The 26,399-nt window shown below is 27.9% G+C and overlaps 2 protein-coding genes across 15 annotated transcripts in view; one reads left to right on the top strand and one right to left on the bottom strand.

The window, feature by feature from the left end:
• The window catches only part of LOC129608564 (probable G-protein coupled receptor CG31760), a 51,034-nt gene that overhangs the window by 22,010 nt on the left and 2,625 nt on the right, over nt 1–26,399 (top strand). For 4 of the 14 annotated variants that reach the window (XM_055520169.1, XM_055520168.1, XM_055520167.1 and 1 more), the window contains 7 exons: nt 554–663; nt 1,813–1,957; nt 2,621–2,829; nt 3,827–4,076; nt 11,530–11,783; nt 13,647–14,352; nt 18,076–21,999. In XM_055520169.1, coding sequence (XP_055376144.1) covers nt 554–663; nt 1,813–1,957; nt 2,621–2,829; nt 3,827–4,076; nt 11,530–11,783; nt 13,647–13,707 — 1,029 coding nt within the window. In that variant the 3' untranslated portion in view covers nt 13,708–14,352; nt 18,076–21,999. Of the gene's footprint in view, nt 1–553; nt 664–1,812; nt 1,958–2,620; nt 2,830–3,826; nt 4,077–4,149; nt 4,226–11,529; nt 11,784–13,646; nt 14,353–18,075; nt 22,000–23,293; nt 24,221–26,399 lie in introns of those variants that run through there. The other 10 variants (XM_055520178.1, XM_055520177.1, XM_055520179.1 and 7 more) reach the window with 7 other exon arrangements.
• On the bottom strand, nt 25,301–26,263 carry LOC129608567 (uncharacterized). The gene is made up of 3 exons (XM_055520183.1): nt 26,044–26,263; nt 25,745–25,927; nt 25,301–25,655 (listed from the first exon to the last, which is right to left on the bottom strand). The coding sequence occupies exons 1-3, from the start codon at nt 26,102–26,104 to the stop codon at nt 25,441–25,443; spliced, it is 459 nt and encodes a 152-aa protein (XP_055376158.1). The 5' UTR covers nt 26,105–26,263; the 3' UTR covers nt 25,301–25,440.

Below are 26,399 nucleotides of genomic sequence, written 5' to 3'. Positions count from 1 at the left end.
TTATTTGTGCGGGTATAATGCCTTGCAGCAAATGTAATAGAAACAATAATATGTAAATTTACATATTAAATTTTTTAATATTCCAATATGATGTGTATATTAAGTAACAAAAATGGAATTTTATTTTTTGACCTTACAACAGGTTTCAATTTTAAACGTTATCAAATTCTTATTAATTCGTTTTATTTGTTGCTTGAAAAAACTTTTCGTTGATATTTTCTTTCAAAATAAATGAGTGCGGAAAGGGGAAACATTTTTAGATACATGTGTACATACATACATATATACGTTACATACATATGCACTCCTTTCTAGTTTTGAAAAGAATATTGCATTTTCATTGTTCATAAAAGAATTTGTTTTACGTAAGAGTCGTGTTTAATAGTTTTTAATAGTTCTTAATAGTATAGTATAATAAATTTTTAATAGTTCAAAATAAAATCTAAGCTATCTGTTGCTCCAAAGTTTTTAAATTCTAATGTAAGATTAAGTAACTAAGAAATACATATTTTGATTATTATTATTACTCAAAAAATTTCAAAAAAATTTTCAGATGGCAGCAATATTCCCAATATTAGATACATATTTTTGTATTGCAACAAAATGGACACGTCATATGGGATTTTGCATCACATATACATCACTACTAATGAAAACATGGAGGTAAATTTATAAATGCAATATTGTACGAAGTATTTGGTATCAAAATACACTGCAATGGTATATCATTGTGTGGATCCTCATGAGTTTTTAAAATTTTTGTATGGAGGTAATGTTCACAACTCGTGATCTTAAGTTACATATGGACTTAAACGTTTTTTAAAAATGGAAATTCCGAAATCAGAACAGGTAATAACTAATGTATAGTAAAGATCTTGCTCTGAGGTTTTCAAATCATTCTTAATCATGCTGACACAGCAGTAGAGTTATACATAAAATTTTAAAAGTCAAGAAAAACAGTCGAGATTGATGTCATACAAAAGTTTTACCTAATCATGAGACTCTTTATAATGGTATATAGCAGTGTACATAGATAAGAATGTCATTGTCAAATTGGCATACAATCAATCAGTTGAATTTATTAATAGAATGCAAAATTTATAATAAAATAAAATGTACATATGTATATGACATTAAAAACTTGTGTATTAACACAACAAAACTTGTTTTTGGAAGAGGTCGCGAGTGGTGATATATTTTTGTATGAAAGTTGTTCAATTTCTGAAAGAGTTCGCCAGATTTGGAAGGTGGTTTATTTCCCGTATGAATATTTTTAAAAGAGGTCGTGGCCTACACGTTTTTCTCTATCCTGTTATATGAAAATTAAAAGGTCTTTAAGTGATCCTAAGTGGCGCCGCGAGAGGTGATTTTCCAATGGTAAATGAGCACTTTTTTTCAAAGAATGCTGGGACTAAGTGCACGTTTTGACATAATATATGTGTGTATGTACAAAATTTTTGCTCGGTTTTCGAAGAAAAACTGTAGTACGTATTTAGTTATAGTAACTTTTTGTAGAAATTTGCTATATCTAAAGCAAAATTTTGTTTTAGTTTAAAAAAAAAGTTATGCATAAAGGGTGAATTACTCGACGTTGAAAAAATTTACAACAAGATCAAAATAATACTCGTAGTTAAAACAATGCATTAAATTACCGATATTAATTTGAAGAAAAAAATTGTTCAAGTACTTGAGCTTGCATGAAGAGTAAGGAATATGTTAAAACTTGTTTTTATTCCCCAGGTTTTATATTTCTTTTATATATGGAAGTCTATCGGATATTTAACACTTTCTTATTTTTTTAATTTTCTATAGAGTTTCATTAACTTATCGCGTTAAATCGGCTCACAAAGTAAAATTGACAGATAAACAACTGTTACAATGGATGATACCAATATTATTAGTTATGCTTATATATCTGGGCACATGGACATTATCAGCAGCACCGACAGCCGAAAATGTAAGTTTATGCTTAATATAATGTTGAAGATTCACTATTTTATTTTATTTCATTTTTTATTCAATTTTCGAAAAATATTAAATGCTAAAATGTTTTTAATGTTTATTCCAATTTAACATTTTTTAAAATTCTTAATTTTTTAGTATTCTTACTAATATTGCGAGCATAAATAAATTAACGCATAAGTTTCATCAATTAAAAGTAGAAAAGTAAAAAACAAAAAAAGTATTAAAATTATCAGTCGTGTACATATACTACGTTTTTTTGAATTTTTCGCCTTATACAATTGAGATCCATATATTTTCTAATAACACTAATCAAAAGTTATGTACATATATAAATTCATATGCAGAATTTTGTCAAAATAAAGAATTAAAAACTATTTTATAAAATTTTTCATAAACTGTAACATAATTGTTTGTTTTATTATTATTAAAATAATTACAAGCACTTATACTTTGTTTCATTTAGAAAGTGTTTACTTCTATCACTAACTTATAACTTTGAGTTTATGGTTCTAGAACTTATACGCTAGATATTACTGTGCTTATAATTCTTACGCTTGATTCGATATTTTAGGCAAATAACGTTTATGTTAGTTAAAATCCATAATTTACAATTAAAGATTAAATAAGCAACTTTGTTGTAAATCGTATATTGCAGATCGAAGACCAAGATGGCCTGAAATTCAAACAATGCTCGTACAATTGGTGGGACCACAGTCTTGCCATTGGTGAAGTTTTATTTTTAGCTTGGGGTGTACGAGTGTGTTATAATGTTAGAAATGCTGAGTCATTATATAACGAAGCTAGGCAAATATCATATGCGATATATAATATAGCTATTGTTAACATTACAATGGTCGCATTCCAGTAAGTATATAAATATATATGTATATACATATGTAGTTATGTTTACATATTATATCGTTTAATGAGGTTTACTTATATTTTATGATCTTTTAGCTCTTATATTTTTCGTCATTTTATAACATTATCCATTAAATCTTCTTACAGTTAATTGAACTTCTTAGTTTAGAAAGATATGTCATCGTTTGTACGAGTTACTTTTGACTTGAATGAAATCGAAATTCAGCAACTTTTCAAAGATTTTTAATTTCACGACTTTGAAGACCTATAACTTGAAATGAAGGGGGGAAGATTGAACAATTTGTATCCTAGTCGATTATATGAATATTCTAAAAATTATATTACGAAATGAATTATTTCACTTACAAAATGAATAAATGAATAGATATCCAAAAGTTCCCTTTAATTCAAAAAAGAGTTCTTCTATCAAATTTCATAAGATGCGTAAAAAATAACAAAGTTCGGAGTCGTTGCGCACGAAACAAACAATCGGCACAGTTGAATTGTCTCTTTCGAAGTAAAGGAAACTTTCTCTTCATTTTGAAAATTTTTGGGAAAGGTATGAAAACTGCTTGCACCATTGTCCCATTGCAATCTGAAGTGGTTTGCCAGTGAATGTGTAAATGGGGCTTAGTGTATATTGAGATAGGTTTTTAAACTGATTTATTTATATATTTGGGTTGAAGTTTAAAAATAAAGTTATAGTTATTTGAAAAATGATGTCTGGATATTGAGTATTAATTATTTAATTATGTTTATATTGATTTGTGTTTTTCTTTCTTATTATTTTAAAAACTACAAAATCGAATAACTCGAAAGCTTTTTTTAATAAACACAAAAATAAGTTTTAAGACAAGAATTGAATATTAGTGATTTATGAATTATATGTAAAAAAGATATTTATATGTAAGTGTATTTGTTTTATTATATAATAAAACAAATATACTTACGAACGTTGCGCTACTAAGGAATACTTAAGAACATCTTTTTTCGTTTTTAGTTTACTAATATTTCCACAAGCAGGACCCGATATCAAATATTTACTGGGTTTCATTAGAACTCAATTATCAACATCTGTTACAATAGTGCTCGTCTTTGGGCCAAAGGTCTTAAGAGTTTTACGTGGACAAGGTGATCAATGGGACAATAAAGCTAGAGTGCGTAGCATCACAGCCTCATTTTCACTAAATGGGGTTGGTTTAGTGCCGGAAGATTCACCTGACTTGTATCAAGAAAATGAAGAATTAAAGGTGAGATGTTAATTATTTACATATTTTTTTACATCAATTTCAATTGTATCTGTGAATTTTTTTGTTAATTTAGAAAAGTTAGCTTTCGATTAGGTTTACGACAATCAGAATGCATAAATAAAAAAACAAACGCAAAAATGTAATCAAGGCCTAATAAGAATTGAGTTTCAAGAAGGATGAAAAATCAGTATTTCAAATTACACATACAGATATAAATCCGTTTTTTATTTTTTATTTATTTATTATACTTTATTCTCTGAATTATTACAAAAATTTTACTTAAACTAAGAGAATAAGAAAACGGCATTATTATTTAAAGAAAAATAGTGTAAATGCCTAATTGTGTTGTTAAAAATTATTATTTAAATCAACATTTGCATAATAATACAAATACTCTATAGAAAAAATATTAAATTATTAAAATTATTAATTTCAATCTGCAAAAATACTAGTTAACAGTACAATATAATTATACACTTATACATACTTAATTTATAATTTACCAAAAATATAGATTTTAATTTTAGATATAAAATTTAATACCCAATAAAAAAAAATAAAAATATTAAATTAGACTACTTAACAAATTATCTACTTCACTATGCTTTAAACATAAAAGCCATTCTTTTATACTTTTGACAAACTTATTTAAACTTCTAATAGCACGTATTGGTTGTGGAAGTCTGTTAAACAAGCGGACGGAAGTTATATCAAAAAAGTTTCGGTAATTTGTTGTTCTAAAAACTGGAACATTAACTAAGAATCTCTGATTAATGCGCAAACCAAAGCGATTTGAAGCCCTACTGTTTAAGTAACCTCCTCTTATGTAAAAAGCCTTTAAGACCCTATAATAATAAAGTTATCTAATAGGAAGAATTTTCAAACTGCTAAATAAATCCATACTATGAAATAAACGATGTCTATTACAAATTTTTCTAATTACACATTTTTGTAAGATTAGAAGGGGATAAATTTTATTCTTAAAAGTACCACCCCAACAACTTATGCCATATTGTAACTTAGAATGAAAAATGCCATAATAAAACATCAAGAGGGTTTTCTGCGAACAAATTTTGTTTAAGCGATAAAAATAACGCAAAGTAGAACGCAAATAAGACTTAATGGCATTTGTGTGCGCTGACCAATTCAATATACTATCAATAAACACACCTAAGTATTTGAATTGATTGACTTCTTCTACTATAAAGCAAGAGGAGTTACAGCAGCCAGAATGTACAATGTTAACATTATGGTTATTATCACTATCCATAAGAACACTTTTGCAACCAGAAGAATGAAAAACAAGATTAATATCAGAAAGTTCCTTTTGCATAAGATTAAAAAACATTAGTTTTGTTTTATCACTAACAATTAGCTTATGTCGGAAGAACCAATATCTTAATAAGCTAAGATCCTTATTGATTGCACACGTTAGATTGAGCGGACTGTTGCACGAATAGGAAATTGCAAGATCATCAGCAAAAGCTGTTAAATTACCTTGAAATTCCAAATCAAAAAGTGAATTTATATATATAAGAAATAATATTGGTCCCAAAACAGATCCTTGGGGAACTCCTAAACTAACATACTGAACACTACTGAATTTGTTACCAATTTTGGCTCTTTGAGTCCTGCATTCTAAGTAGATTTAAACTAATCCAATATAAAACCACAAAAACCTAGCGCAAATAATTTATTCAAAAGAATTTTATGATTCACCATGTCAAAAGCTTTAGTAACATCAACAAATAGACCTGCACAATTTAGTTTTTTGTCCAGACCTGAATTTATTTGCGAACAAAAATTTAATAAAGCATCTTCAGTTCATACGCCTTTTTTGAAGCCCAATTGCTTCGAATTAAAAAATTCCAATTCATTTAAATACTTCAATGTTCTAGCTTTCATTGCCTTTTCGAAAATTTTTGAAATCGTAGGAAGCAAGGAAATAGGTCTATAGTTGTTTACGTCTGACTCCACCCCTTTTTTGAACAGTGGAATAACAACCGCAAATTTTAGCTGGTTGGGAAATAATCCTGAAAGCGCACAAAAGTTGAAAATATACACCAGAACATCGACAATATTAAATGCAATTTCCTTCAATAATTTATTGGAGATATTATAAAACCCAGCAGAATTTGAGTTTTTTAAAGACCGAATAATTTGGGGAAGTTCAGGTACCGAGAAACTATCAAAAAAGAAACTGTTACGAACACTGTTTACCTTCGTGATATCATATTCAAAGTCAGAACCTAAATCAGAAGACAACTTTAAAGCAACCGAGGAAAAATGATTATTGAATTCATTTGCAATAAGAAACTCATCTGTTATAGACTGTCCATTTTGTATAAGTTCTATTTTCTTACTATTTTTCGAGTTCCTATTGAGCAAGTTATTAACTAGTCTCCACTCGCTCCTTATATCACCATTATATTTAGCGAATTCATTACGATAAAATCTTTCACGGCATTCAGAAATTTCATTTTTATTAATTTGCACAGCTTTTTGTAACGACTTTTTAACCTAGAATTAGATGGATGTTTATATAATTTGATACATAATTTATTCTTTAATATTACTTTTCTCAACAAAATATCATTCATCCACGGTTTTAACTTTTTATTTTTCGCACGAGGACTATAACTAAAAGTACATTAAGAAATATAGCATTTCATTTTGCACTAGCATTTTGTTCATTATAAACATCATCCCAAAACTCAAAAATTAGCATATTGTTCAGTCTATTATAATCTATTTTTGAAATTGTAGCAGTATCAGGAGTATTTTCTTTTATCAACTATTAACGATTTAACAAGAAGTCCAGTCATATAATGATCTGTAATTTCAAAATTAAAAACTCCCTTTTCACACGACTGCAAAGGAATAGTATCGAAACGACCATGAATATGATCTAGGCAAGACCCAGAACTAATCCTAGTCGGTTCACTAATAAAAGGAAATAGACCATTTTCAGCTAGAATTGAAAAATAATAGTCAACATTTTCAGAATTAGATAGAGAATTTAGATTAAAGTCACCAACAATTATTAAATTAGAAGAATTTATGTTATATAACAAATTTTGGAACTCATTAAGAAATATATTAGCTGAACAACTATGTAATCTATACACACAAATAAAAGAAAACGAAATATCCTTAATTTTACAATCAATTTTCAAAATATTAGCAGATGCAAAAGTATAATATGTAACATCTGCATTCAAATAACAATTTTTTACAAATACACCCACACCACCAGCAGCATACGACTCGTTAGTATTAGCAAAAAATGTATAATTAGGAATATTTTACTCCACCAACTCGTTCTCAAAAACCCAAATTTCAGAGACAAAAATAAAGTCCGGCTTGTTAATAAATGTTTCTAAATGAACTAGCAACAAATCAAAGTTTTGTCTTAGGCTTCTTATGTTTTGATGTATTATAAAAAACAAATTAGTGTTAGAGGAAAATTCAAAAACACTACTACAATTTAAGCCACAATTACCACTATAACTAATATCAAAATTTAAATCTAAGTTATTTCGTTGAATTATCATTTACCTAGGGGTTTGAAATAATTTCCAGCTGTTTTGTTTTTTAAGTTTGTTGTCATTAACCGATTATCTAATAAGCAGTCTTTTTTGGAAATTGTGACACTTGATACTGATGTTTTTATTTTTTCCACTGAGTCAAGTAGGTGGGTATGTTGACAAGTTTTAAGTACAGCATAGCTAGTTGGATCAACTTCAATTAGCAGTAATTGCTAATATCCAATTTTCCTTTTTAGCATGTTTAATTTATTTAAATAAACTGGACATTTTTTGCTTAGTGTTTCATGAGTAGCATCAAGGTTTAGTTTTAACCTCTCATTCGCAGCTAAGCAGTTAATACATTTATTAACTTTCTCCTTTTTGCACTCACTGTTTTTGTGTTTACCTAAACAATTAGCACACTTCTCTTCATTTTTGCATTCTGCCGCCTTGTGATTGAATCCATGACACTTAAAACACCGAAGCACTCTCAACGCGTCGAATACCTTGCAGCGTTCCCATCCTATAGAAACTTTTTCATTTTGCAAAGCTTTAGGAAAAGATTCTTTATCAATTTCGACAATCGCATTATATTTTTCTTCACCCTGCCTTTGTACTTTATATATCTTAATTATTTTCATTTCACTCGCTTCAAGATGATGGTTTTGCGCTTTCAATTTGGTTATTAACTCAACTTCTAAGTACTGTGTACCAATGTGCACTATTTCAATTTTAGGTTTTATTTCAGAAGGAATTTTGACTACATAATTCTTATCCAGGTTACCTTCAAGTGCAGATTTAATTTTCTTCATCTCTAGATTATCATCAGTTTCAACAACAATCACACCATTCTCTCTATTCTCAATATTTTTTATTTTAAAGTCTTTTGGATCGACCTTCTTATTTAAATCTGCTCTTGTAACATTACACCTTTGTTTTGCTATAGGTTTGATAATCAAAGGTAGTTGTTTTTTAATTTGCGGAAATTTTTTATTTGCATCAGCATTTTTTACAATATCCGAGAATGAAATATTTTCATCTATATTTAATTTGACCTCATTTGCTTTTACTTTTTTAAGTTCACTGCAAAGTTCATCATACTTCAATAAACTTTTGTTTACAGATGTATTCAATTTTTCAGTGTCCGTTTTGAATAATTCGGCTATTCTCGACACTTTATCAAATTCTTTCTGTTGAGCACCTTTTATACTTCAACTTCATTTTTTTTTATCGCATTCTCGAATTCTTGTTTGTATTCATTCAAATAATCGTGGTTTTTTTTATCGCACAAAATATATTTTGTAAAATCATATCAACATTTTGAATATATAATACACAATCGTCGCAAATGAATTTAACAGATTTATTTGCGTCCAAAGCGTTGCTTCCAGCTTGATCTAAACAACTGCATTTTATAGCGCTATGATATATTTTACCACATACCCCGGCACACCTTATACCGGTCTCGCCTCTGATACTGGTCCGACATTTGTTACATTCAGCCATTACAGCTGATGGAATCCCAATATGAACAGGAACAACTATTTAAACTCAATACAATAAACGTTATTTATTAATAAAATTTTTTCCGAGAGTAATTAACACGTCTGATTACTATGAATATCGATTTCTGATTGATATGATAGTACTATAAATTAACCAGAAATAAATTTCTGTAATGCAGTTTTTGTTTAATAATAACTACGTCGAGAAATTCATAAATAATACCTCATTTTTATATTCTTATAGCATTTCTTAGAGGTTTAATGTTAGTTTACAGCACTAACGTATGTATATAACACTCTAAAAACGTAACACTTCTAATTATGTAAACCTGAAATAAGACCTATTTGAAAAAAATAGGTGACATGAATTCGAGTGGTAATGTCACTCAGCTGTTGCAATTTGAAATTTTTAAAGAAACAGTGCACATTTGCTTATTTATGTAAATTTCAGATTTTTTAACCCGGTTGTCTCTCAAGAAAAAGCAAAATACAATTTTTTGCTATAAAACATAGCTGAAACTGCCATTTTTTATAGATCGAATTTGCTACTTTATATTTGTGAATATTACTATATGAATAAGTGATGTTCTACTACACAACCACGACAATGCCTGATATTTTACTATAGCCAAATTTGCAATGCCGCAAGGGACATTCTGCTACCAAACCTTGTGAAAGTACTACATGTAGCATTGCAGGCATAAATAACATAAATTGCGTTATAAAATTGCTATTTTAGCTATAATGTTGTAGAAAAGATATTATATTTAATTTCTGAAAACTTGATTATTAATTTCAAATTTCCTTTTGGAGTTGCTACAAATTTACACTTTTTTTTTTATAAAAAATATGATTTTTCTTGCCATACAGTGTTATTATCGTTTTGTCATACATTATATTGCTAGCTAATGAAATGTAAAACATTTCAAGCGAATAGTCTGGCAATTATGGTTTTAAAAATTATGAAAGAACGCTATAAACGCAGTTGGATGTTTTATTGCAAATTCTGCAAAAGATTTTTTTTTCAGTGACATCACTGATTACTGAATCAAATTGTATATGGTTTAGTTTTCAAATATGATTATTTTTTATTTTCTCATAAAAATATGTTAATAATTGTACCATTAAGCCATGTCAATAGTTGTACCAGAGTGTCAATAATTAAACCATTAAGCCATGTCAATAGTTGTACCAGGGTGTCAATAATTGTACCATTAAGCCATATCAATAGTTGTACCGATAATTGTACTTTTTGGTATTCACGCGAACAAATTTGATTTTTAATACTTTTATTTAACATTTGGTAAATTTTAGTATATGATTATGAAAGAGGAATATTCAATTTATATTTTACCAATGCTCAAATTTTCATGATTCTGTATAAAAAACTTTTATGAGAAATACCGCTTAAGAGTGTCAATAACGCGCTAAAAAGAATCATACCCAACTTTTTTTTTATATTTGTAAACATTCATTTTGCACAGCTAAGGTTGGGTTAGGTTGTCGTGGCTCCCCGAAGGGTACACATAGGTTAATAAGGCCCGTTGTGGTACAGTTGGATCTCTCGCTTTCCGCTCCGCATCTGAACTAGCCCTAGCTCCTCAAAAATCGGTTCAAATTCCTAACGCTTACATTCGCTAAGTCCGTAGCGTTCTTGAAGAAGTAAGACCCAAGGAATCTCTGCCCGGAGCTCGCCAGTGCCGGACACAAGCATAGAAGGTGGGTCACCGTTTCCTCCTCCCCTTCGTCACATAGCAGCTCCTATAAAGATCGTTTGCGGGACGGCCCATTCTCCTTACATGTTCGCCAATCAGACAATGGCCCGTCATAACCCCACCCTTGTGCGACGTAAATCCAGCTTTGGCCACAAATTCCTTGTCGCGTTACACGTTGCTCCATTAACCCATCCAAGGTTGGTGCGCTCCATTGCCAAGTTGCGCAGCAGCAGCCCGTGGGTTCTTGGAGGCATGCCCAAGCTCTCCTTTTCAGGTGAAATCCCTCGAGTTTATTTCGAACTGCCCCGCCATCTCGTTAAGAAACGACCTGCAATCCCGGAGCGTTCTTGACGTGGAGACTTCAGAGCCCAGTGCCCTTATCGCGGCCTGGCTGTCAGTGAAAATACTGACGCCAACCAATTGCGACCATCTTGGTCTGAAATACACTACAGTGATCCGGCGGACGGAAGGAGAGCTCAACATCTAATTGCTCAGAATAAATTCCCTAACCCACTTCGCCATCGAGTTTGGATCCGTTTGGCCACAAAATTTACTGATCCGCCACCAGCAACTCCTTCGTTCAGCCAGTATTCCATATTGAATTTGGGTTTTTAATGTAACACCAAAAACATGTAAACAATATAAATGACTAGCTATACATACAGAACTTATTTTATATCTAAGCATTTTAAAATTTTTTTAACAGGAAGAAATACAAAAACTTGCCCATCAAATTGAGTTTATGAAAACTGTTCATATGCAAATGAATAATCGTCATATAAAACCAAAGCCTGGTGGCTATTTTACCATTACATCAACATCGTTCCAAACACCCACGATCAATGCTAAAGGTGTCACTTCAGCAACAACCCAAACATCTTGCAAAACTTCCCATCCAAACAGCTGTGTAAGTGATGATGGACATAGCGGTTCAAATAGCGTTGGTACCAATTCAATGGGGTAAATATAGCTGTTTTTTCATAACCACTTTAACGAAAAGTACCATTTTAGTTTCAAATTTTCTATGGCACTTAAAATCGAAAATTAAAGATAAAAATAAAATGAGGCTTTTTGGTCTTAAATATCACTTTGTTTATTGAAAAAAAAATTTTTTGATATACATATTTAGTTCTTAATCATTGACTTGAATTTTATTTTTAAGAGTAATAAACTTTAAGCATCCCACTAACCAGGTTCTCATTGCTGAAAGTAAATAAAAAAAAAATTCCAAATTTGCATGAAAATCGCAAGGAGTATTGAAAATTATTTCTGTGAACGAAATTGACTAATATTACTTTTTACTGATTCTGCATATTATTTAAAAATTTAATGTTCAAATTAATTTGAAAGAAAAACTTAATCGTATATTTGAACGCGTTTAATCTTTCCTGTCTTCCAAAAAGAAAGGTACTAAATAATAGAGCATTTTTATACCCGTACGAACGTATGTTGGAAGGGTATACTAAATTTGCCTTACCGTTTGTAACGCTAAGAAATAATCGTCTGAGATATAGACTTAAGTGTATGTTTTTAATCAGCGTCGAATTCTGAGTCGATTGGGCTCCGTCTGTTCGTCCGTCCCAGCGATAACTCAAAAAGTAATTGAGGTAAGTTTACCAAATTTTCACAAATGATTTATTGTAGTAAGTGCCAGAAGCCTATTTAAATTAGACATGGTCGGGATACTGGTTCGCGTAGCTGCCATACAACTTCAAAATTTATTTGGCTATATCTTAGAAGCTGTGGTATTGAAATTTCGTACATATATTAATAGGGCCAATGTGTTTAATGAAAGTCGCTGAAATTGCTCGGCTCCTTTTGGTAGCTGCCGTACAACTTCAAAAGTTATTTGGCTATATCTCAGAAACTATAAAAGCTGTTATATTTTAATTTCATACTAGCGAATATATGAGTAGGGCCAATGGTTTGATAAAATTCGTTGAAATTGCTGGCTCTTTCTGATAGCTCTTATACAACTTCAAAAGTAATTTGGCCATATAGCTTAGAAAATACTGAAAACACACTACTGAAATTTTACGTAAATTAATATGGTAATACGGCAACTTAAAGTCATAATCTGTCCCATAATCAGCTTTGTTATATTTATTCGCACATTATTTATACTAAATTATAGCGTATATTATAGATTAGCAAAAGAAAAAAATTGAAGGAAGTGTTAATATAAATGTCGAATTCGGCGGTAAAGTAAATGAGTTAAGATAAAATATTATATTTTTTTGACGGTATAACATTTTCCGTTAACTTTTGCTTTAATAAAAATTTAGAATGGCATATCGTTTCGAAAATATAAGCTGTTGAAAATTCAAACTTATTTGAACTACGAATTACGAGAGGTGATGCGATAACTTGAGAGGAGGTGGAAGATAAAAATGGTTCCCTTCTACCGAAATAAACTATTAATAATAATATAAAATAGCTTTTTTAGACTCTTACAATTTACTATCTAGAAGAAAAACAATATTAACAATATAAAAAAACATTAGCTTCAGATAACGGGTAATTTTCACGACCGTTCTGTAATTTTATGATGGTACATAATTTCGATACAGTAAGTTTCAAGTAAACAAGCTTCTAATAAATAAAATTTAGAAATAACTTAATAAATCCATATCAAATAAAATTAATATCTAAAATTTCAACTTTTTGTATAAAAGAGTGTAGAAGTTTTGTTAATGGACAGACGTACTAGTAGAATGAAACTAATAAACACTTTTTTCAATTGTTTTCTGCCAAAGTGCTAAAACCCAATTTAAGTGTTGTTTTATGTGTTAATAAATTCTTTCTTATTATTTTTATTAATAGATATCCGGCAGTACACAATGTATCAACATCAGTCACTAATAATGGTAGTGAAAAAGTCTGACATGGGCAACGAAGTGGATTTGATTGTTCAATTGAGTCACGTATTGGTGCAAAATATGCAATGTCATCAATAAATGATATTACCGAAGAATTATTATTTCCCCCGCCGTCACCCTCATTTTATGCAAAACATAAAATTCTGCCAGTATTATCAAAAATAAAATCTAAAAGAATTGACCGAAAAGTAGCAGCGGCAGTCGCTGAAATATATAAAGAAGGTAGAGAATTGAATGATATATTTATAACAACTGGAAGATTAGCAAAAGCAGTTAATTCTAGTCAACCCAGTAAATCATTTCCAAGTCCATCAATCGAAGCAATAGCAATTGCAGAAGCAACATTTAATGCAGTTGCAACGATAAATCAACAAAAGCAACTTAAGATTATTAAACCGACATCTATATCCAAATCGATTTCATCATCGGCTACTGTTGCGCAAGTAGCTGCTTCAGAAGCATTCGATTTATCGTCATCAGCGCCAAGCTCAAATATCTTTACACCACCCTTATCATCAATTACAATAACCGATCATTTAAACTACATGCAAAATAATACATTATCCTCTTTATCCTTGTCAATGCAATCATCGCTAGAAACAACAACGCCAAGCAAAACAATAGACGTAAGAAGGCCAATTGTTGTTTAGGTAAGTTAATTTAATTTTAATTCAGTATTGAATTGCGTATTACACAGTTAAATAAAAACTAAATCGTAGTTTATAAACAACCTAATCTCAAAGCCTCTGTCTGTTTTCTATAATTTATAAAAATTTCCGATGTCTGCCATAAATGACCGTGGAACAGTTAACAAAAATTTAAAAAAAAATTAATTATCAAACCCGTTTATTGTAAAGTGAAACAATTCTTTTTAACTTGGAAGCTTGGTATTAGAACTTGGTATTAATAAAAATCTAAGTAAGGAAATGATTTATTGATTTATAGTCTCCTTATTACCATATATTTTGAATAAATTTAAATATGATCAATATAACGTAATTACAAAATTGACCCTGTTCAAACTTTGAGGAATAATAATAAGTCGAAAGGAAAATAAAATATTTATCGATATCTAAAAGCTATTAAATCTTAAGGATTTATCCCAGTTCCCAATAGTTGAAATATGACGCCTACAATTAGCGAAAAACTCATATCAGATGACGGTTAATCTTAATGATTGTTAGCCTAACATTTCTAATAGTTTTATATGATAAAAGAAGTAATTCTTGGTGTTTTCGCGTTTAAAGAATTTTCAAATTGCTTTTGTTTGAAAACAGAAGTTCGTCAAAAATGTTTTGTTTCAAAACTTCGAAGAGTTAGAATTTAGTGAGAAGAAGAAGATACGGAAAAAATTTATTTAGAGAAATAACACATTAACCTATATCTATTTATGATAAAATTTCGTTTTTATATCTTGAGCTGTAGAAGGTTCGTAAAACATTAATAATATCTAAAACGTAAACTCAATCAACTGTGAAAGTAATTTGCATATAAGTATGTAATTAGCTAAAAATGTCTGTCAATACCTTTTCATTCAAATTTTGAAAAGCACTTTTTTTTTTTATTCAAACAACTTAAAATATAAGTTCCGATCAAACAAACGATTTCTGATGCACAGGATTTGCCTTGAATAAGCAAAAGAAGTCTGTTTCTTTACTTCTTTTTCTTATTCAAGGCAAATCCTGTGCATACTTTCAAGATGGTAAGAATATATATTTTGGACATTGTATATTCTTGCTCAGCATTCTTCGTCGTCCGTCTGTCCGTTCATCCGTCCGCCCGATCACATGATAACTCAAAAACGAATAATGTAATCAGCATCAAATTTTCACAAGTTGTTTCCTTTGTCCTAAAGACGGACCCTATTGTAATTGGACTAATTCGGACAATTTTGGCAGCTGCCATACAACTCAACGAGATATTTTTAAATATTTCAAAAACTAATGGAGATATTAACATCAAACTTTAAATACGTGTTTGCAATTATATTCTACATATACTCTGAAAGAATTTTAATGAAATAGCTGCACCGATTAGCTACCACGGGTAGCTTCCATACAACTCTAAAAGCTTTTTTTTAAATATTTGAAAAAATAATAAAGTTAGATTCATGAAACTTGGCGGTCGTGTGTCCGATTATGAGTCGCATATGTCCTTGAAGTTTTGGTGGAATTACTTGACCGGTTCGGGTACCTGCAATACAACTCCAAAAGCATATTGGAAATATTTGGAAAATTTATAAAGTTAGATTCAAGAAACATGGAAAGAAATAGATATTTCAAGGTTCAGGGTATAATTCGGTATAAACCGACTTTAACGTTTTTCTTGTTTTTAATTGGTTTTATTTTAATTTGTTTAAATTTCAAAAATGGTTTTTTCCAAGAAATAATTCCTTTCTATTTGAAAAAACTATTGAGTTTTTATGTTTTTTTTTTTAATTGGAATGAATTTTTAGTTTAAATTTGAGAAAGTAGGATTTTATTATGTTGAGTTTTTATTTTAATTTTTTATGTTTTAATTTTTTGTATTAATAAATAAATTTAAAAAAAACATAAAAATGCCTTAATTTAGAACTGGAACGTAACTTTAATATTTCAATGCAATTCCATACAAAAAGTTTTCTCGAATTGTGGAAGTTTTGATTGCGACGAATTTTTTAGGAACAAATTATAGTCGAAAAGCGTGGTATTGGTGCATGCCTTACAATAGCCTAATACGTTTATCGAGTGCAAATTTTAAAGCTTTGAGTTAAGATAAAGTTGTTTTTAAATAGGGGAGTATACAATTTTGGCAAAGATAAATCAAATTTTTTACTCTTTTTACTCATTTTCTATTTGCTATTTTATTCTCTGACTGAAAAATTTGAAAAAGAAATCTTTTCAAATATATAAAATGAAAAACATAAAACCTATTTTTTTGGTATGTATTGCTGAAAATATGGATGTTGGAAAAGGCTACTGATTGCAGTCAAAATAAAGTTGGGTCAAACTAAAGGCTTGTAATGTAGTACTCTTCTTAAATTATGAATTTTACTAATACAACATCATAGTTGCGGAATTAATAAGAATGTGCTTATTACACTACTAATTTATCTTAATGGAAATTTCTTCATGCAACTGCAGAACAGATGGATGACGTAATCAAAGGAACGAGTTAAAGGCAGAAAAATTCATTAAAAAAATTTTTCTCCTCGAACTGGACTCTTCTCCTTAGCAAGCCAAAATACTGCTTTTAAAAAAAATCCATACATTATTAAAATTACTTTCAGACTTATGCGTCGTTCATTTATATTTCAAAGATTGCATACATTTGGGATGAGTTGCATACACCTTTCAAACAATATAAAAAGAATTTAAAGTGGAAGAGATAATGTTTGAATTTAAGGTTTAATTGCGTGAGTTAAGAAAAATTATTATATTTTTCAATAGCAGGGCATTAATTACCACTAGCACTAGTTTACAAAATTTCGAGAGGCGTTAACTTGAAAGGATATTTATTAGTGCCTAAAAGTTGCTAAAATTCTTAAGTGCTATAACGTGCGGTCTAGAAGAAAATGACATCAAAAATTTAGAAAAAGCTAATTTCAGATAACGGTAAATTATAACGACCATTTTTCTTATGCTGAAATATGGTATGCCGCGGTAAAAGAATCCACCCACTACTTTTCTGTTTTTGCAAAATTTAAAAAGTGCTAATGATTTTGCTACAATAAATAGTTAAAAAATGCAATTAGGAGTTTGAGGAGTTATATTTTTTAGAGGGGGATATAGGTAAAAGTTGTCTTTTAAGGAAATAAATTGCTTGTAAGGGTGTTTGCACTTATAAAATTTCAGCTTTCTATCTCCAAGGGTGTAAAAGTTTTGTTAACATGCTATGGAAGGAGGCCCGTACTTCAGAGTGAAACTATTAAGTACTTTTTTTCAAAAACTTTGAAAAAAAGTATAATGAATTAAAGTGCAATGAATTCAGAAACTCTGAATGCTAATGAAAAAGATTTCAATTGTTCGCACAACGAAACGGCCAAGCCGCATATTTAAACAAAGATTTAAGGTTTGTATAGTTTGAACAGGTGGTGTATGTAAAGTTAGCAGCTAGATCTAGCAGGTATCTTAGTTAACATATGATCCGATGACTTTTTGAAAATATGAAAACTTTTTGAGATATGCTCCCGCTTTGCCAAAATATTATATTGAATGTTTTTGATGGGGTAAATTTAAAAATGTTGGATAAATCTCGCTAAATTGAAACATTAGAATGCTAGTCTATTGTGTTATATATTGTTTGTACGTTACATATTAAGTTTTACTTAAGTTTTTGTTTTAATTTCATGATAATGTATTATGTGCTCCTCATTCTTTCCTCATAACTCTCAGTGAACAATTTCACAAAACAAAAATTTTCTATGGATGAAAAATTCGTTGCCGCAGTTTTTTATACTATACGTATACACATACATAATGTACCTATATGTGCAGATCTACATTATGTACGTACAAATTTGATGTAGACAAAGGATATGTACAAAGGATTGCATAAATGTTGCAAAATATAACAAAATTTAAAGATGTTAAGTATGTATATAAATCCATGCCTATGGGAAAATTTATATAAAGAAGTTGCTACACTATAGAAAGCAAATAAATCAAAACAGCAAAATGACTATTTTAAGATAAGAATTTGAATTATTGTTTATATAACCAAATAATAAGATAAAATGAGAATATAAAACATAAAGAGTAAAAAGATAACGAAACATGACAATATTTATCCGATATAAAAATAAAAAAGTGCTCCACTTTGTAAAAAAAAAAATAGCAATAATATTATGTTATTGAAAATCATGGCAAAAAGAATAGCTTTACTTATGCGTGAGCAAATGTCCATTTAAAAAACAATAGAAGTAACGATGAAAATGTTAAATAAATAAGGATATGGTATAACTTTCCTTTATAAATAAATGCATAAATAAGGTGCACATATACAGGGTGGCAAATAATTTCAGGAATCAATTTTCAGCAAAAATCGAAATGGTGTGGGGGGTTAAGATATACTCGTTTTCGAGCTAGGCCATGTAGAAAAAAAGTATTAGATTTTGCCTGCACATAAATAAATGCTTATAAATTCAGAACTAGGCGCTATAGAGTAACCATCGGGAGCTTATTTTACAGGTAATTGATTGCTCTTTATTTTCGGTCTAATAATCAATTAGATTTGAGCCATAGCTTTGGGGTCTTTGAGAAAAAGCTTGTCAAAGACAGAATTTCTGTTTATTCTTTAATTTTTTTTAAAACTCGAAATTTCTTTAAAATTCAGTTACATTTTTTTCCATACGATTTTTTACTGTAAATTGATGAAAGAATCATTTCTAAAATTTTTTGCCATCGAATTCGAAACACCCTGTATAAAGTAACACAAAGTTATTTTTAAGTCAGTCATATTTATATTAGTATATTTATTTATTCATTATTATGTTGCATTTGTATGTTGCATATGTCTAGCAAATACATACATAAAATATCTAGTAAACATATACATGCAAAAATTATACAGAGCGTTTCGCATAAGGTGGCAAATAATTTCTGGGAAGATTCTTTGATAAATTTCCAGCATAAAATTGTATGGGTGGTTTTTCGACCTACAGCTTGTTAAAAAAAAGGTACCGGACTTTTCCTGCATGTAAATATATGCTTATAACTTCGGAACCATACAATATAGCGTTGGCATTCCGAGCTTTGAACAGACGATTGATTCTTATTTATTTTTGATCTTACAAATAATTTTATTTGAGCCATAGTTTTCAAAATACAGCTTGTCAAAGTCAGATTTTTTTTTAAATTTTTTTCCCTTGCACCCATACAATTTTTTGCTGGAATTTGTTCAAAGAGACATCTTTGAAATTATTTGCCCCCTTATATGACACACCCTGTTTATTACAACATAACATTTATAAACCAAAATAATTATATAACTAACGATGTGTAAATTTTATGTATTGTAACTTATTGTATGTATATATGTATGAATATATTAGTTAATAGATCCCTATAATTTGTCTTGTATTACGTACACACATACATATGATATAAGAAATAGTAGGAGTAAAAATAATTTTTATGTAACAATTTTTTCCAGCTCATTTAAATGTTGTCAAGCGTTACAAACATACGTAAAATAAATATTATATTTTACATATAGATACTTTTACAAACTTATGCTCAAATCCAAAATACATGTACATACACACATAGGTATACATAACACGTATTATACTTTGTTCTTTGATAGACGTTCGTTAAAAATAAAGCTCAGTGTAATGTTATAAAAATACATGTCAGTAATCGGTATGCAAGATAAGCCTGTACTTACATTATCTGTATATATTATGAAGGTACTTAAATTACAATGTACATATGTATGTTCTTTGAAGATAAACTTAACTATAGAAAAATTGGAAAATTGAAATAGAATAAAATGTATGTATAAAAATATAATAAACTTAGGATAGGGACGAATTTGCTATAAGCATATGTAACCAGATGATACACACATTTTTATATATCGTAAACAATGTATATTTACGAACAAGTAATATCACTTCCTGTTTACATTCAGAACCTATACCTAATCCAATTTTTTACACACATTATGGAAAAGAATTTGTAGTTAAAAAGTCAAAAACGACATTTATTTTTTCATAATTTTTATGTGTAGCTATTAATATGGGACGGAAAATGTGCGCTATAGATGCCTACGAAATTTTTCATAACATTCTTCATAATTGCGTATATGTGTTAGGATTAGTAAAATTTAGAAAATACTAAGTTTCAGCCAAAAAAAAGGGCCAAATAGTTTTGCATGTATTTTCAACTACACAATTTTTAAAATATCTCTTAAATATATTTTTACACAATTAGCACGACTTTTATTAAGACTACTCGTATATTAGCTCTGTAAAATTTATAAAAAGCTAAATTTCAGTTAAAAGAAGGACAAGAAGAGCCAAGTAGTTTTGCATGTATTATCAACTATACAATTTTTAAATTACCTTTTAAATATTATTTACACAACTAGCACAGCTGTTAAATTGATTGAAATTGAACAAAATTTAAATTGATATTTAACCAAGTTGTACAATCAAAACTGAAGCTTTGTTTTGATTGTACAATTTTTTTTTGATCTTAATGTATATTTATGATAGGTGATGCCTTTGGGTTTTTATAAGTCTGAATTTTAGGTTTTGTTTGTTATTTTGGATTAAATTTTGTTAAATTATATTTTTAGTTAATTCATTTAGTTTTTTTCAGCACGATTTAGCTGAATTTTAGGCACCTTCCAGTTTAAAGCGACCTGTTTAGATGCCTTAAAGTAGTTTTTTAGTACCTAAGAAGCCGTTCCCTAATAATAACTTACATTCACCGCTATTGAAGAAGGAGCTAGAAACTTTGTGAAAGTGCCCCAAGTTAAAAAAAAGAGCACTATAGGCCTAAAAATTTCAACTATGTTGCGTATTGTGAGCGGACTTTTTTATTTTTATTGTTTTGTTCCCATATTATAATGTATTTTAAAAAGAGAGTTGTAATAATTTATTCCAAATACAAGGTAGGAAAAAGTGATGTCAAATTTAACAAAAATTAGAAAATGAAATTATAACAAAATAAACGTTTTAGGAGAAAATACTATTATTAAAAAAATTTTAAATTTTAATCAATGTCTTTAAAAAGAGTTTTATATAAGAAAATTTTTTAATAGTAAATAATGTATGGAAAACAGCTTCTTTCATCTTTGGCTTGTGATTTTGTTAGCAGCAATAAAAATAAAGTTGTTAATACAAATATAGTTGAAAAATGGCATTTTTGGGGTTTCGGGGGGCTATTTAAAACACAGCAATAGCTGTGTATAAAGACAAAAATAAATCTAAGGTATACGCTAATGAAATAATAATAAACTTGTGTACATACATATGTATGTACATACATACATAAAATCATTCATTTTTCAAGATAAAAATTCTGTTAACGAATAAAATCTAATGTATGCTCGTATAATATGTAGATAAAAATTAAGCGTTTTAGAGAACTAAGCATTTTTGTAATTCAAATAATTTTAAATATGTATGTACTTATTTATAAAATTTATTATAATTTTTGTTTTAATAATATTTAATATAAATAAAATTATAACTGTTATTATAATTTTCATAATAATATTTGATAAAAATTTGTATATAAAATTCTGAATCCGAATTATCAAAACTCAAAAATAATTAAATTTATTTGAAAAAGGTTTCAGGTAATAATTAATATTTAAATTTTAGCACTCTTTTAGTATTAGTTTAAGCAACTTAGTGAAATAATATATTTACACATTTTAAGACACCAAGTCTATTTTACTATTCAAATTTTGAATTATTAAGTCATTATAAATATCGAATTATAGCACAACATAATAAATTTTTCCAATACTTTTTTCTTTGAAATAGCTTTATAACTTTTATACATACTATATGTATACTTTTATACATGCATAATATACATACATATATTGTGCAAGTAGTGAGAAATTTTTAATTTATTAAAAAATAATTTTTTATAGTTTACTTTACTTAATCTGTTACTCATTTAATGTAGGCCAAAATGTAGGCAAACGATTTTAATTCAATAGAATTTATCAATAAAATAAAACAATTGTCAATAAAATTAATGAGATAAAAAACAAATATTATGTATGTACAAATTTACTATGTTTATTAAAGTTAAAATATTTGAAGATTTTAAAATTTGATAAACAAATAAAATATCTAAAAATACACAATATCAAAATTTTTGTCAATTTTGGCAAAAAAGCCAAAAATTAATTAATAAGAATTTGTAATTAAATTAAATCAAATTAAAGCAAATATATACATATGTATGTATGTAGACATTTAAGCAAAAAATATTATAAAAACCCACCTAGCAGAAAAACGAAAATCGGTTCCAATATTTTTTTATATGTATATGTACATGTCATCAATAATTTTTTTTATAACTATGTCCATATGTGTGTGAAATAGATATGAATATTATATATTTATAAATAACAATTGTTGCATTTTAACAACAATTAAAAAACAGAAACATTAAGTGGTCCCTTTTTTTTAATGGTAAAATTTAATTGTTTTTATAGTTCATTCAATTACCTTCTAAATAACTACTAGGCTCAGTGTCAAATCTCATACAGCTTATAGATATCATTAAATATTTTTTACCCCCAAAGTTTTAATTTTTTAATTTATATATTTTGTATATCTATATTATGTATATCATCACAAGATTCGTTGAATTTCTGTAACTACAAGAACGTTACAATAATTACTTTACACTCAAAAAAACAAGTACATATAATAGAGATGTATAAAAATAATAATTTGGTTAAACAGCACTTACTATATAACAGTGTTGCTTAAACAAAATAAAGTAGAAAAACAATTTAATATTTATACTAATACAGCATTTTTTTTTAAATTATCACTTTAACGTTTCTCTTAAGATTATGTAAAATTTTATTGCTTCACAATTATAGAGTTATTTCAATAGATCTTTTTCTTTATAGATCTGAATATAACAGAAACTATACATACGTAGAAAAACCGAGAACCTTTTAGAAAGCAGAATCTTATATGTATTGTAATTAAAATAATAACTATTCTTATTAAAATGCCCTCACTAACTGAGATAATATAAATTGCTTAAAAAAGGAACATACACATGTTATAGTACATACATAATCAAAAAAAGGGCTAAAATTTACTTTTTTTACTTGCTTTACATTGCGTATTGATTGCGTTGTATTTTTTTAAAATATTCATTTTACTCGTATGTTATAACATCCTAGGAAAATCTTTATTGAAACAAATTATTTGAGCTACATAAATATTATGCATAAACCTTATTATAATTTCGAAAATAAATTAAGTATGTAAATGAATATTATGTTTGTCACGTACATCTTAGTTCAATCTTTAACTTTATTATAATTATGCAATGGTAACGAATGTAACAACAGTTATAGAAATATTAATCCTTAATAATGATACTGTTAAACTTAAAAGTTTTTTTGTCGCTTAATGAAAAATAATCAAATCACCTAGTTAAATTGTTTTTGTGATACCTCCGATATTTACAATATAAGCGATAAGTAGAAAATATGATACATAAAATAAGTGTTATTAAGTAAATTAATATGTTATAACTAGTTTGCATTTTGTAGGTAATAAAAAAATGTAGTTAACACAATAAATTTTACAAAAAAAAAGAATAAAATGAAGTTAATTATAATACTGCAAGAACGTTGTTGTCAAAATTCAATAGAAAATCTCATAAATAATTACAAAAATTATAAAAAAAAAATATGTTGTATTTAAGTACTGTATGAAGTTTTATATATGAAAGTGTTAAATAATAAATTATTTATTAAAGGAAAATATTTGTTTAACAAATTGAATAATAATAAGAAACTAATAAAGCTTCTTTGAGTGCTTTTTACAAAATATGTTTTCCTCGTTCATTGGTTAAAAACTAACAATTTCATAATTCATAATTCATTTCATATCGAAATTTTATAATTTTCGTAAACTGTGAGTACATACATGTAAATGAATAATATCAAAAATATAAGTTGTTCATAAGTTAAAATAATCGTTTTAGGTGTTGAAAAATTAATTATTCATTTAAAAAGTAATAAGTATTTAATAATACGTTAAAAATTACGTTAAAAACAATTATTATTTAATAACTGATTATCACTAGTAAAATAAGAAAAAAAATATTTGTATTTGAATGTTATATCAAAAAATTTATAAAATTAATGAAATAAAATTAAAAAAATTGAAAAAGTTATGTTTCGTAAAAAATTTAAGTTTTTCAATATTAATATATTTATACGTATATACGTATTTATCTGAATAACACATATCTAATTACACATGTAAATTAAAATTTTCTGTTTCAATTTTGTAGCTTCATATTTTGTAACTTTAAAGCTTAAGAATTATCATCAAATTATGTTACCCAAAAAGATTCAGAATTTTTGTATTAAACTTTGACCATAAAATATGCCACAACATTTTTTCATTGACACCAAATAGTAACTTGTTATATCAATATTCCTTATCGTAGCCGAGATATGGTCAGAAACAAACATATATAGTTATTAGATCATAATACACGCGTATAATATGTATGTATTTATTGACAGAAACTTAATAGCACTTTACATTCAAATCATAATTATGCAATTAAATACATATTCTCTTCAATAACAGTATATAATATAAACTAATTATTCGAATAGTTTACATAAATTGACAGTGTATTCTTTAAAAGCTCTTTCTTTTTTAAGGAATTCTTTACTTAAATATTATTGAAACAATCAGTGGAAATAATTTGAAATTTAATTACACATACCTACATATATTTATGAACATGAAAATTTTTAGGAAAATTATCAAATATGTAGGTAGGTACCCTATTGCATGTTCTATACTTTTAAAATAAAATTTTTGACTTATTTCGTTCAAAATTATGCATGTACATGGATTGTTTTTTTTATAAAAAACAGTTTTTCTAAAAATGTTACGATTTTTATTCTAAACACATTTAATTCATGTTTTAATATACATAATTTTTTTAATTGGACGGATGATTTTATAAAAATATCTAATATCATTTATAAAAATTTGTGCTTTTACAGCAGCGTTTTTAAGAAGCATGAAGAAATATTTTCCCAGTTATCATGGTCAATATTAATACGAAAGTTGCTCTTATTTTATTTGAATTATTACAGCTGTCTTCAGCACAATAACATTCTTCCCAAAATACACCATTCTCATATACACCCCAGTTACAAACTCCTGTAACACCAGTTTCTGCGACTGAAGCGCATCTTCTAATTACTTGACGCCATCGGCCATCCCCTAGAAGATTAATTTAATATGTTTAAGTAAAAATGTTAAATTTTCTTTTAGTAAACGATTAAATTTAGTTTTAGTAAACGATTCTATACAAATAAATCCTTTGGGACTCTGCTGAACAACTTTCATGCAAAATGATCCGGGCATATGTGATTCATCACTGTTACATTCAATAGCAATGTGTTCCGACCTATTAAATTTTTTGTAAGCACCACAACTGTCTACTCCTTTTTGGTCTGTTGCCGATGAGCACTGATAGCATCTTACTGAGCAAACTAAAAAATTCGTTAGTACAATATGAGATTAATTGTGTTGTATTAAAATGTTCAATAGATTTTAAATAAATTCTTTTAACCAGCCCACGCCCTTTGATTTTTTTGATAATATTTACCCTGTTCTATAACTGCCAGTAATGTTATGGCTGCAACTGTAATCAATTTGTATGTTTTCATTTTTAAATCTTCAATAATAAAAAATATGTGAAGTTAACACATTAGTATATGTATCTTAAAAAGTAAAATGTAAACAATCTTGTTTTCCGAATAATGAATTTAATTGACGTTAAGAGCCAAGAAGTCACTTATTTCTAGTTTATTGTTTGACAATGTTTAAAAGACATATCAAAAATAAAAAGTGTAAATGTCATGATGAATTGAATGGTAGTTTTGCCATTTTTAATGGAATTTCTTTGAATTAGCGGATATTATAGCCAGAATTCTAGTTCAAAATTTTCTTTGAAAAATGAAA

This window comes from Condylostylus longicornis, unplaced genomic scaffold (assembly GCF_029603195.1).
Source record: "Condylostylus longicornis isolate FDR11 unplaced genomic scaffold, ASM2960319v2 ptg000031l, whole genome shotgun sequence".
Taxonomy (NCBI): domain Eukaryota; kingdom Metazoa; phylum Arthropoda; class Insecta; order Diptera; family Dolichopodidae; genus Condylostylus; species Condylostylus longicornis.
Note: the sequence above shows the minus strand (reverse complement) of the source record. Positions and strands in the feature narration are given on the sequence as shown.

What these genes read in the sequence shown, in the direction of transcription:
- LOC129608567 (XM_055520183.1), bottom strand. Translation starts at nt 26,104, where the DNA reads ATGAAAACATACAAATTGATTACAGTTGCAGCCATAACATTACTGGCA. An exon ending in ACTGGCAGTTATAGAACAGG is followed by an intron (nt 25,928 to 26,043) that starts GTAAATATTATC and finishes CGAATTTTTTAG; the next exon opens with TTTGCTCAGTAAGATGCTAT. An exon ending in GAGTCCCAAAGGATTTATTT is followed by an intron (nt 25,656 to 25,744) that starts GTATAGAATCGT and finishes TTAATCTTCTAG; the next exon opens with GGGATGGCCGATGGCGTCAA.